Raw genomic sequence first — 13,726 nt, 5'->3', positions numbered from 1 at the left:
CCTCTGTCATCCCCTTCTCCTTGTGCCCTCCATCTTTCCCAACATCAGGGTCTTTTCCAGGGAGTCTTCTCTTCTCATGTGGTGGCCAAAGTCTTGGAGCCTCAGCTTCAGGATCCGTCCTTCCAGTGAGCACTCGGGGCTGATTTCCTGAGCGCCTATAACAGCATCTAAAGGACAGTAGCAGAACAGAACAAGGCCAGGATTCCAAGACACTCCTGCAAGACAAGAGGGAAGGGCACACACAGACCGACCTAGGACTGCCTAGCTCTTGGTTAGGCAGTACCCTACACCCAGGACTGCAGTGTGTACATGGGCACCCAAACTGGATTATGTATCTTGGGCTGCCCTTCAGAAAAGCCAGAGTTCCTTCACTCAGTCGCATTAGCTGTGGTGTAGCTCAGTTGGCAGTGCCAAGGCTGGGGGGGAGGGGAGAGAGAGAGAGAGAAAGGTCGCAGGTCAAGCACTACATCTCTGGTTATCAAGTGATCTTATCGATTTCGATAATCTTGAGAGCACACTATTATTCTCCCTGCGGCTCAGAGATTCCCCCCCCCCCCGACAGTGGTAATTCCAATGTAATGGGGGTTTTTTATGTGTATTCTTTTGGGGATTAATTCCTCAGGGCCTGTGCTTGAGGAAAATGTTGCGTTGGAAGTGAACTCTTGGAGAATAAGTACAAAGATCAAAAAGGGATTTAAAGGGGGGGGGGACACCAAATAATAAAATATTGCTTTTTGTTTGCTGACCAAGTAGGTTCATTGCGGACATGGTATAGATAGTTGCAAACCTTTCCAAAATAGAATCTCTTACCATCATTTTCCATTATTGTGTTCATCTTTTAAATAACTTCAGCAGTTCTGGGAGTCATCCATCAGCCTAGAGTACCTTTAATTCTTTTTCATTTTATTGAGACATTTTTATTACAGATTTGTGTTGGGTTACCCGTACAAAAACTACCAAACTGAATCTTCATCCAGGATGGGAGCCAATATCTGTCAACCTTTAATAATATTTTTTTTTTAAATCAGGTTAACATCATTCAAATTAAACCACAAGAGCTGATAACTAACCCAAAATGTTTATATTTTGCATTGTTTTTATTTCTTGTGTTTTGCCCGTTTCTAATATAACTAAGTTATTAATTTAAGTTATTACTCCTTCCAAAGAGACCAGGGTAGTGTCCACGAGGTTATCCCATTTTATCATCATAACAGCCTAAAAACTACTGAGAAGTGACTTCACAGCTAAACATTAACTTGAACCCAGCCCACTACCCTCTGCAACTCACTTTCTAAGATTTCCTTTCTCAGTCCCACCTGCAATATACATTCAGAATAGTATCATATCACTTAAAACAAAGACTAGAATTTCCAGCATGTTTTAAGAATCAATCAGTCCTCCCTGGGAACTCTGGGAACCGTAAGTCTGTGTGGACAATAGAGGGTCTTCTAACAATTCTCAGCACCCATAACAAACTACAGTTCCCAGGGTGCTTTGGGAGAAACCATGCCTGATGGAATTGATATGACAACTTGTGGACCTGGTGCCGATTGAAAGGCTGATTAGAAATGAAATGAAATAAATAGTCTCTAATTACACAAACATAATGTTTATCCATCTGCGTCTTTGTTCACCGCCAAATTGTTTGCTTCACAAGTTGGAAAGGTGTATGCTGTTATTTTTCTTCAATTGTTTTTTCTGTTTTCTTCCTTGTTTCTGCATCGAGGGGGATGTGATACAAAGCAGGTAAGCATTTTGCACACTGCTGCAAGTGCTTGGCTCATTCGCCTTTTTAATATTGAAATTTGTAAATCATAACAAGAGAGTGAATTTTTGCATACAAACAAAAGTAACAAAAAGAAATGAATCAAATATAACACAAAATCCAGCAGGAGAAGACAAACAATATTTTCCATGCAAGTGGGCACTTCCTTAATCTTAGGAATTCTCATGGTCTTGCAAAATGAAAAAAAAGAATAAAAAATGAAGAAAGGAATGAAAAGGAACCGTCGTTTCCCTTGCTCCAAAATTACTAGTAATTCAGCAGAAATATAAAGAACATAGGTCTGCCTAAACATAGACTCAGAATCATTGAATTGTAGAGGTGAAAGGGACCCAAGAGTCATCCACAATGTAGGGTTATCAAAACCAGTCCCCATCCAATTTTAAACCACACCAGACCCTCCTTAGCTTTGAAAATAAGTTAGCAGTTGTACACTTTCACAAAATCCAGAACTTGGAATAAACAAGAGGGACCATACGGCCAGGGCTTCATCCTTTGTAAATAACATAAAATCATGCCACTTTGCGAAAAATCAGTCTCTTGCAGTATGCCCCCTAGCTACTTTCAACATGTTGGAAACCTTATCTAGAAGAGCAATTCTAGAAGGGCCAGACTTTTTGAATACCAGTAATTTGAGTGCTCACTGGAAGGACAAACCCTGAAGCTGAGGCTCCAAGACTTTGGCCACCTCTCATGAGAAGAGAAGACTCCCTGGAAAAGACCCTGATGTTGGAAAAGATGGAGGGCATAAGGAGAAGGGGAGACAAAGGATGAGATGGTTGGACAGTGGTCTCGCAGCTACCAGCATGAGTTTGAACAAACTGCGGGAGGCAGTGGAAGACAGGAGTGCCTTGCGTGCTCTGGTCCATGGGGTCACAAGAGTCGGACACGACTAAATGACTAAACAACAACAACAATTTGCCTAAATATAAATGTCCTTCAGAATCTTGCCACAGTTTCTCTCGCCGCTGTTAATAGGTGTGAAATGAGTTATTTGTTGTTTTTTTTACTGTATATCCACATTTATATCTTCGAAGCGCGCTTAGCGCAGAGCAGCAGCCGCGCCTTTCCGCGCCCCACGCGGGTCGTCCCAGCGCCTCATGAAAGGGCGCCGAAGCCCCCACAACCCACCCCACCCCCGAGCGCCCGGCTCTTGACCCACAGCCCTGTGGGTCCCTGTACCCGGCGACCTTTCATGGAGCATTTTTGTGGGTGCTGCTCGGGCACCCCGGGGGGCACAGGAAGCTGGCACCTGTGGGCACGAGGAGGAAGCGCAAGCGCCGCTCGCTGGGAGAGGGCGCCCCAAGGTGCCCCCTCCCCCCCCCCAGGGCCGTGTGGTTATGCAAAGTGACTCAGAGAAAGAGAGAGGGCGCCGCGCGCGCAGCGTCTTGTGCCAAGTGTTTTGGATGCGCCTGACAGAGACAGAGCGCGCCCTGCTCTCCAGCCACACACGCGCAGAGGCACCGCCGCTGCCACCACCACACCTCTCCTCCTTCTCCTCCTCCTCTCCGCCTGGCTATCTCGGAGCCGCAGAGCCAGGCAGACTCCGCCAGCAGCAGCACCAGCACCAGCGGCGGCGAGAGGAGGAGGAGGAGACGCCAGAGACCCCGCAGCGTGACGAAGGCGCACGGTCCCCGTCCTCTCTCTATCCATACGCGCGCGCGCGTTCCAGCGAAACCAGCAGCCGGCCGAACGCGAGCGAGCGAGAGCCGTTCTGCCGTTGAGGGAAAGACCCGCCGGCTCCTCTCTCTGCCTCCGTCTCTTGCGCGCGTGTCTCTAGTCTCTCGCGGCGCGCATCCCTCCGGCCTCCATCTCCTTCCCGCGCGTCTTTCCTCCCACCACCATCACCACCAGCCACCATGGCGAAGGAGCTCGCCCGGAAAAGGGGCTTCAACTGCAGGCGCTTCCTGAAGAACAACTGGCTCCTCCTGGCCACCATCCTCGCCGTGGTGCTGGGTGAGTTGGCGGGCAAGGGAAGAAGAGGGGGAAGGAGGGAGGGAGACAGGCAGGCAGGCGAAGGAAGCTAGAGCGTCGCGGGGGCGCGTGGAAACCTCTTTCATCATTCGGGGGGGAAAGGCAGCCCTTCCCTTTGGAGGGAATCCTTGGCGGCTGCTCTGGGTCGAGGTTGCCTCCTTCCAGCCGTGTGCAGTAGTCTTCCTTAAGGTGGGGTTGTAAGCAGGAAAATAGAAAATGACAAGAAATAGTTCCACTTGCTTAACATTGAAGATGTATATGTGAATACACACAGAGAGACGTGTATATGTAGGAACAAAGAAGATTAGATAGATGATAGATAGATAGATAGACAGACAGGCACACACACACACACACATCAGGGGCGAAACAAGGCATTATTTCACCCTGGTCAAAGACCCAGCTTGGCACACACACACACCCCTGCGCATTTGCGTACACACAGGTTGGGAACATCAATGGTTTCCCTCTGGAGGCTTCACGGGGGGGGGGGACCTGGCTACCCCCCCCCCCCATAGCTACGGCTCTACACATACACAGAGAGAGACAGAGACAGAGAGACAGAGACACACGCTAAACAAATGTTCAGCCACCATGGGAGAAATGTAGCGTTGTATTATGAGCATCCTAGAAAGGTAACCCAGCTGGGATTGGTTCCGGGACTTAAAAAGGACCCCTGCTATCATTTGGGCAGGATTACAGTCTATCTCTTCTAAGCTCTTTGCCAAACCCCCAGCTGAGCTTAATAATACCTAGTACACACACACACACCTCGAATATCACATGATGAAAGTGGATAGGTGTTTTCCTCGAGGAAAGCCCTTTCCCAAAAAAATGGATATCTCCCTGGAAACAGATGCAGATTTGTTCTTTGTGGGGTGGATGGGGGTTTCCCCAGCCCTGTTGCAATAAAGGAAAGAGCTGGCAGTGAGCAAATCTTTGCCACTGTGATGAAATGGTACTAATGTTTAAGTGCTGATCTGGCATTCGTTGAGCATCTATAGAATGTTGATAAAATTAAAACACCGTGGCTCCTGAGTCGAAATATGTTTACTCAGGTGTAAGTCCCACTAAGTTCAACCAGACTTGGCAAGTATTTTAAGAAAAGAGGAAACCTTAAGGAGAGCTGATTGCCCAGGTCTAGCCCCACTGCAGATGATTAAATCGTTCTTCATCTCAGCAATCATTGACTTGTCCTATACTAGTACCTGGCCCCGCATGATCCTAGTAATCTTGGAAAGGAGGCTCATTTCAGAAATGTTTACTTCCAAGTAAAGCTTATTAGGATCATAGCTGAAGAAAGGGTAAGATGACCATTCTGTGAATGCCACATAGGAGCTGTGTAGCCTGATTTACATTATATTTACTTGCAAATAAACCCTGCTGAGTTCAAAAGAACTTGCTACTTGTCAAGTAGGTTTAGGATTGCAGGAGAGCCTAACCACATGTACTCAGATGTAGGTGGCTCTGTATTTATTTGTTTGTTTGTTTGTTTGTTTGTTTGATAAAAGTTATACAGTGGTACCTCAGGTTATATACACTTCAGGTTACATACGCTTCAGGTTACAGACTCCGCTAACCCAGAACTAGTGCTTCAGGTTAAGAACTTTGCTTCAGGATGAGAACAGAAATCATGCTCCGGCGGCGCAGTGGCAGCGGGAGGCCCCATTAGCTAAAGTTGTGCTTCAGGTTAAGAACAGTTTTAGGTTAAGAACGGATCTCTGGAATGAATTAAGTTCTTAACCCGAGGTAGCACTGTATACTGCTTGGTTGTAGAAAAAAACCCTCAAAGCAATGTTAAATGGAACTCACTTCCAAATAAATGTGAAAAGCACTGCAGCCTCAGTTACCCTTCCTTCCAGGAAGAATGATCCCCATTTTCTTCCTTAAATCTCCCAAGCCACTTCTAGTATGTGAAGTTATTTCTGTGTATTTTTTTTTAAACTAGAAACAGACAACTATTTTTGTATATAAGCAGTACACTCTCACTCCAGCACGAACTGCCTCGCTGTCAAAAAATATAAAGCACACTTGGAGATTGTTTCCAGCCAGGATTTGTTAAATAATTCATTTCAGTAATCTCATTTACTTGACTGCATTCAGTTATTGGTATTACTCTGGCTGTTAGAAGTGTAAATCACGCTTATCCAACCAACATCATTCTCATGCAATATTAATATTTGTTAAATGCCATCCGATCAGTGTATTTCATAATGATGTGGGCAAATTAATACGAGAGACAAACATGCCTCTTCCCTCTCCATTTCTCTCAATACTGGTTTTACACAATCTAAATTATAGCCCTCAGTATTCCACAAGTAAGTCATGGTACCATAAAAAGGCAAATACCAGTGCGATTTTTCTTGAAGAAATTAATTCAAAATTCAAAAATTAATTCAAAATTCCTTTTGAAGTCAGTTTGTTTACTTTAGTGTTACAATTATACCCCACATTTGTTGTTGTTTAGTTGTTTAGTCATGTCCGACTCTTCGTGACTCCATGGACGAGAGCACGCCAGGCACTCCTGTCTTCCACTGTCTCCCGCAGTTTGGTCAAACTCATGTTAGTCGCTTCGAGAACACTGTCCAACCATCTCGTCCTCTGTCGTCCCCTTCTCCTTGTGCCCTCCATCTTTCCCAACATCAGGGTCTTTTCCAGGGAGTCTTCTCTTCTCATGAGGTGGCCAGAGTATTGAAGCCTCAGCTTCAGGATCTGTCCTTCCAGTGAGCACTCAGGGCTGATTTCCTTAAGAATGGATAGGTTTGATCTTCTTGTAGTCCGTGGGACTCTCAAGAGTCTCCTCCAGCGCCGTAATTCAAAAGCATCAATTCTTCGGCGATCAGCCTTCTTTATGGTCCAGCTCTCACTTCCATATCCCACATTTATTTCCTCCAAATAGTTCAGTGGGTTACATTTCATCCTCACAGCAACTGTGTGTCATAGGTTAGGCTGAGAGAGGGCAACTGGCCCAAGGTCATTCAGGGAGATTCATGGCTGACTGATGATTTGAACCCTGGTCTCCTACGTCCTAGTCTGATTGGGGATTTAGGGTGCAACCGTAACCCAAGATCCACCAGTGAGTTAGGCTGCAGTAGATCTCTGGCTCAGTCAGCTGAGGCTGCAGTGGTTTAAGTCCCCAACCCTAGCTTAGCTGGAGATGCACTGGTGCAAAATGCTCGTCTTGGCTCAGACGGCGCTCAGCCAGCTGACCCGAAGCTGACTGGATCGAGGCTGGTGTTAAGTCCCTAGGAAAGCATGTTGGGGACAGGGACAGGCAGGGAAGAGACTTCATAGGGACCCTAACTTTGTTCATCTCAGTCATGTGGCCTAGCAGCCCAGCAGAACTTATGCCAGCAAAAAAGGGGGTGGCTTGTTTAAGGATATTACAGTGGTGCCTCGGGTTAAGTACTTAATTCGTTCCGGAGGTCCGTTCTTAAACTGAAACTGTTCTTAACCTGAAGCACCACTTTAGCTAATGGGGCCTCCTGCTGTCGCCGCGCCACCGGAGCATGATTTCTGTTCTCATCCTGAAGGAAAGTTCTTAACCCAAGGTACTATTTCTGGGTTAGCGGAGTCTGTAACCTGAAGCGTATGTAAGCTGAAGCATCTGTAACCCGAGGTACCACTGTATTTTAAGGCTTCCCTCAAAACGGGATTGGGCTCTCTCGGTTGGCAGTAGCCTTGCTCCTGAATGGGGTTTGGATCTGGCTTACCTTAAACGTAAAGGGACCCCTGACCATTAGGTCCAGTTGTGGCCAACTCTGGGGTTGCAGCACTCATCTCGCTTTATTGGCCGAGGGAGCCGGCGTACAGCTTCCGGATCACTAAGCCGCTTCTGGTGAACCAGAGCAGTTAAGTCCAGTCACGAACGACTCTGGGGTTGCGACGCTCATCTCACTTTGTGAGCGTTTGTCCACAGGCAGATTTTCCGGGTCATGTGGCCAGCATGACTAAACTGCTTCTGGTGAACCAGAGCAGCGCATGGAAACGCCGTTTACCTTCCCGCCGGAGCGGTACCTATTTCTCTACTTGCACTTTGACGTGCTTTTGAACTGCTACATTGGCAGGAGCAGGGACTGAGCAACGGGAGCTCACCCCGTCGCAGGGATTCGAACCATTGACCTTCCGACTGGCAAGCCCTAGGCTCTGTGGTTTACACCAAATGTGTTGAATATCTGCTATATGGTAATTTATGGACCTAATAGGTATCTAAAGTCATTTGCACGTAACAAAATATGTATTTACTCAAAGTAATTGTTGAACTGAAATACAATTAAGAAGAAGTGATATTTTAGGGAGCAGGCTAGCAGGCGGGGCCCATTATTTACATCATAGGAGCCTACACAACACAAACCACTGCTGCTGTATGTAGGTTTTATTTTATTTGTTTTTTTATCTTATTTTTTGGAAATGTACATCCAGGGGTTTTTTCCCTTTAATTTTTTGGGGGGCCCCCAAGAGAGTAGGGCCCTAAACTATAGCTTGTTTAGCTTATACGTAAATCTGGCACTGACTTTAGGACACCTGTTGTGGGGAGATATGATTGGACTTAACCGTCCAGGGGTCCTTTACTCTTTTGGGGGGGGGAGAGGAGTGTCTCTGGAGTAATTTTTATATCATTTGACAAAGCAAGTCATCCATTGGACTCTGCATATGTGGCTCAGGATCTGAGCACAAGGGGTTTGAATACATCCTTTGTAAATTCTTATTCATTCTCCTTTGAACAACTCATCCCTGTGCCATAGGACATACTCCTTCAGAATCTTATCAGGTGACCTTGGAGGTTGCCGTTCATTGTGTGGGGGGGGTACACCTTGGAATGCTGGGATGAGTTTCATAATTATTTGGATCTTGGCTACAGTTCAATTACTTTTCTGAGTTTTGTACATTCAGGATTTGATCCAGAAGGCAAATTCACACATGCAATGCTCATTTGTTGATCTCCTCCATTGCTTTCCTGCAAGGAGAAATTTAGAGATTTTAAACATACCTTTGAAGGGGGAGGTGTAATCCCTCTCCACTGACCATGATTTAAAATAATACATACAAATAGAATCCACTGGCAAATTTGTTGTTTCTTCACTGTTTGTTTGCAAGTTACTTTATTTCTAAAGCAGCTATATATTTCACATGGAAGTCATTTTAGTTTTATATTTTCCTAAAGAAATCTACTTTAGATAAGTATTGTTGGTAAATTTTCCAGAAACTCATAGCATCAAATTTTAATGTATATAAACAATTTTATGTCCATACATTTGAACTCTAATAGATCTTTTAAAGGAAGCACGAAGATCTATTAGAATTGAAATGTATGGACATCATAAAATTGTCTCAATTTAGCAAAGAATTGGGCAATTAAAGGGTATGGGTTAATGAAGAATAGTCTGGGTATGAAAATAGCTTTTCCATATAGCATTATATTAAGATCAATATGTACTGCTATACTTCAGTACTTCGGAACATTGTTAAGGATAACTGCTATGCTTAGTGTATTTTTGGTATTTGGGATGATAAAGCGTGTCATACTTCAAAGAAACCAGTTAAATTGCTTTTTTTGGTACAAGGACATGCCCTTGTGTGCAATTTAAAAAAAAAATGGGGGGGGGAATATATGACAACAACATTTCAATTAGAAACCTTTTCATAGCTGAAAGTGTAATCACACTTTTTTCAAGGTAAATTACAATATACAATCCCATCCTTCCTTAGTTCAATCAAACGCTATTTGATGTTTGGGGACTTCATTTGCTTGAGGATCTTAAAAATAATTAAATTATTAAGTAAAAAAGAAAAAGAAAATCATGCTTCTGTGGAACCTTTCAGTACTTTTGCAACCAAGCTTTGAGAAAGCAGTAGTGCAGTAGCTGAACTGTATACAACTAATATACATAATCCACTGCAGGCTTCCTCAACCTCAACCCTCCAGATGTTTTTGGCCTACAACTCTCATGATCCCTAGCTAGCAGGACCAGTGGTCAGGGATGATGGGAACTGTAGTCTCAAAACATCTGGAGGGCTGAGGTTGAGGAAGCCTGAACTACTGTGAACTGTATAACTATGATTCAGCTTCTTCTTTGTCTTGATAGAATGTTTCCCCGTTAAGAGTCAGGGCAAAGCTTTTGTCTACAATGACTGCACCAAGCTAGCAGTGTTGGTCAGTGGAATGGAAGAAAGGAAGTAAACATCTACTCTGGGAAATCCAAACTTCCATTAATCTTGACTCAGCCCTCCAGATGGTTTGGGACTACAATTCCCATCACCCTGACCACTGGTCCTATTAGCTAGGGATGATGGGAGTTGTAGTCCCAAAACATCTGGAGGGCCGAGTTTGCCTATGCCTGGTCTTGACATTAAGTACAGCGCTAGTGTGAAGATTTCACATTGGTTGAAACCAAGAAATTGCAACTCCATTGCAAATTCTATTTCCATGTGAACCCTCTCTTTGCAGACTGAGCAATTGCATTATGTTCATGACCTGGTGCAGATGTTGTAAGAACTACTACAGTCATCAGTGGTAGAGTCATAAGTGGAGGTAGGGAAGGAATTCAATTCAGTTTGCATTTAAAGTGAAACCTACCTAACTTGCATTTAGGTTGGCAGTTTGAATCTCCACTCCGGGGTGAGCTCCCGTTGTTCAGTCCCAGCTCCTGCCAACCTAGCAGTTCAAAAGCACATCAAAGTGCAAGTAGATAAATAGGTACCGCTCCAGCAGGAAAGTAAACGGCATTTCAGTGCACTGCTCTGGTTCACCAGAAGCAGCGTAGTCATGCTGGCAACATGACCCAGAAGCTGTCTGCGGACAAACGCCAGCTCCCTCGGCCAGTAAAGTGAGATGAGCGCTGCAACCCTAGAGTCATCCACGACTGGACTTAACTGCCAGGGGTCCCTTTACCTTTAAGCTACTGAAGGTAATGGGACCCTTTATATGTCCAGCCATCCTTTGTCTACAGCAAATTGTCACTGTTTTTTTTTTGTGTTGAATATATGCTATATGGTAATTTATGGGCCTAATGTATCTAAAGCCATTTGCACTTAACAAAATATGTATTTTATCAAAGTAATTGTTGTAAAGTCCATGCAGAATGCAAAGTTCATACAGAATGTAGGCACCCTATCTATAGAAATGATCAAACCGGTGATATTTTAGGGAGCGGGCTAGCGGGGGGGGGGGGGGCATTGCTTACATCATAGGATGTAACACAAAACACTATTGCTGTACGTAGGTTTTATTTTGTTTGTTTTTTATCTTATATTTTGGAAATGTACATCTAGGTTTTTTTCCTTTAAGTTTTTTGGGGCCCCCAAGAGAGTGGAGCCCTAAGTTATAGCTTGTTTAGCTTATATGTAAATCTGGCACTGCCCTTACACATTTGTGGAAGCATGTATGAACCTTTCAACAGGCATTATCCAGTGAGTTTCTATATCATTCGAGCAACCACACTCCACAGAGTATTCTGAATAGCAACAACCCTACAGTGGTACTTCGAAGATGCAACATCCCTGAAACTCCAGTGCTTCTTTGCAAGATGCCTTGACAGCTGTGCATTTGTTTTGCTATAAACTTCTAATATAGAAAAAGCCCCCCCCCCAATGGCTGTAATGGCATTTGAAAACAGAACCGTCAATAGTGGTGCCAGTGCAGGATTTATTTATTTTTTTGAAAAGAATCTGGTATAGAAAGGTTTTAGATTTAACAAAACAAATTCCCACCTGGAATTGTGAGGATTTAATTCACAAACAAACTGAGCTCTAATTTTATTTGTACTTCTGTTGGTAATATATATTCATTACTCGCCAAGGGCAGTAATTTGCCAGAACAGGAAGCCCTTAACGCCAGAATTCCCAGATGAGCTCCCTCCATTATGACAGAGAAAACACAGCACAGGGAAGCCGCCTCCAGCTCAAGAATCACAGGCACATGGTGTCAGTGTGCTGAAAAACAGAGATGACTGGGGTGTAAAGCACAGAAGGACTGCTTTGCTTTAGAGACAAATTTACAGATACACAGACAGAAATCATGGGATTCCATAGTAAAGTCCTAATAATTTCATATGCTGTGCAATGCCCAGAACATTTTAAATGGTTGGTGATATTAATAGTGCGTAATATCATCAGCCATTACCATCAACCATCAAAAGAGAGTCACTTTTGACCATAGTATGCTGCAGGTAATAATAATAATAATAATAAATAATAATAATAATTTTTTTAAAAAAATTGAATAATAAAACGAAGGGGGGAAATCCCTCCAATGTAAGTTTAATTCACCAGCCTTCCAACCTACCACAAGTAGCCAGGAAATTCCAAAGCAGCAATAAATCTTGCCGCAACTCCCAGCAATTAGCACTCGCTGAACTCAGAGCTATGTACCTCATCAATCAATGAGACAGTCCTCCGATAAGCACACGGCCATCTCTACATCTCTGGGCCCATAACCATTGTTGGAACACAATGGGGGGGTGCATCGCACAGCACCCTCACTGAGACAGATTTCTCCGGACATCTTCCTCTGGAGCGCAACCTGGGACGCTCATAACTCTGCAGTCCCGGTGCGCAGCAGCAACACATATCCGAAGATACATGCACACTCAAACAGCAGAGTAAAGCTGGAAGCTCAGGCTGTGAGGTGTGACGTCTAAGTAATTTATTAAGCAATATATACAGGACAAAGCAGGGGTGCAGGTGGCACTGTGGGTTAAACCACAGAGCCTAGGACTTGTCGATCAGAAGGTCGGCGGTTTGAATCCCCACGACGGGGTGAGCTCCCGTTGCTCAGTCCCTGCTCCTGCTACCCTAGCAGTTCAAAAGCATGTCAAAGTGCAAGTAGATAAATAGGTACCGCTCTGGTGGGAAGGTAAACGGCATTTTTCTGCGCTGCTCTGGTTCACCAAAAGTGGCTTAGTCATGCTCGCCACATGACCCAGAAGCTGTACGCCGGCTCCCTCGGCCAATGAAGCGAGATGAGTGCTGCAACCCCAGAGTCGGTCACGACTGGACCTAATGGTCAGGGGTCCCTTTACCTTTACAAGACAAAGCAACCATGGTGTCCTCTCACATCTTCTCCAAGAGAGAGAGAAAAAGTACAAAAGTACAATCCAACGGAAGAGATAGAACTGGCTTCCATTTCCCTCACTTTCCAAGCACGGAATGTAAACACAGACATGTGATGTAATAATCACACGTCCAGCAACGGGAGAGAATGAAAATGCTGACAGTTATTGTGACTTCTGGGCTAACAGGTTAGTTGTTTACTGGCAGCTGTATTCCCTGGGGTCAGCGGTGGAGGAAGCCGCTTGGGCTCCTGGGGTGGCACACCCAGGGGCTGGGCGAGCCTCCCATAGGGGCAGGGTACACCGCAAGGCCTCCAGAATCTGCCTGCCTCCTCCCACTCAGCCGCCCTACAGCTGGGAGGGAGGCAGCGGGCGGACCATTTGGGCAGCATGGAGCCTGCGCCTCCCAAGTTACCGTGTCACTCCCAGAAGAGACGTGTGGCTCGGGCACGTTGCAGGCCCCACAGTGAGTGCCGCCCAGCATTTTGTCACCCCCCTCAGTGGTGACACGCAGGGCGGCCCGCACCCACCACCCACCCCTTCCTCCACCCCTCCCTGGGGTGTCTTCACTACAGATTTAAAGGAGCTTAAATATCCCCTCTCCAGTGTGGTGTAGTGGTTAAGAATGGTAGACTCGTAATCTGGTGAACTGGGTTCGCTTCCCTGCTCCTCCACATGCTGCTGCTGGGTGACCTTGGGCTAGTCACACTTCTCTGATGTCTCTCAGCCTCACTCACCACACGGAGTGTTTGTTGTGGGGGAAGAAGGGAAAGGAGAATGTTAGCCGCTTTGAGACTCATTCAGGTAGTGATAAAGCGGGATATCAAATCCAAACTCCTCTTCTTCTTCTTCTTCTTCTTCTTCTTCTTCTTCTTCTTCTTCTTCTTCTTCTTCCAGCTACTGGAGAGCTTTGCATTTG

General features: G+C 45.3%; 1 protein-coding gene across 2 annotated transcripts in view; it reads left to right on the top strand.

Annotated features, from left to right (window-relative positions):
* The first annotated feature begins 3,042 nt into the window (after positions 1-3,042).
* SLC1A1 (solute carrier family 1 member 1) overlaps positions 3,043-13,726 on the top strand; it is a 37,340-nt gene continuing 26,656 nt past the window's right edge. Inside the window, exon 1 of one of the 2 annotated variants that reach the window (XM_083420162.1) lies at positions 3,043-3,739. In XM_083420162.1, the coding sequence (XP_083276288.1) occupies positions 3,643-3,739 (97 nt within the window). In that variant the 5' untranslated portion in view covers positions 3,043-3,642. Of the gene's footprint in view, positions 3,740-12,951; positions 12,997-13,726 lie in introns of those variants that run through there. The other variant, XM_083420163.1, reaches the window with a different exon arrangement.

Source organism: Podarcis tiliguerta, assembly GCF_965153285.1.
Source record: "Podarcis tiliguerta genome assembly, chromosome: 17".
Taxonomy (NCBI): domain Eukaryota; kingdom Metazoa; phylum Chordata; class Lepidosauria; order Squamata; family Lacertidae; genus Podarcis; species Podarcis tiliguerta.
Note: the sequence above shows the minus strand (reverse complement) of the source record. Positions and strands in the feature narration are given on the sequence as shown.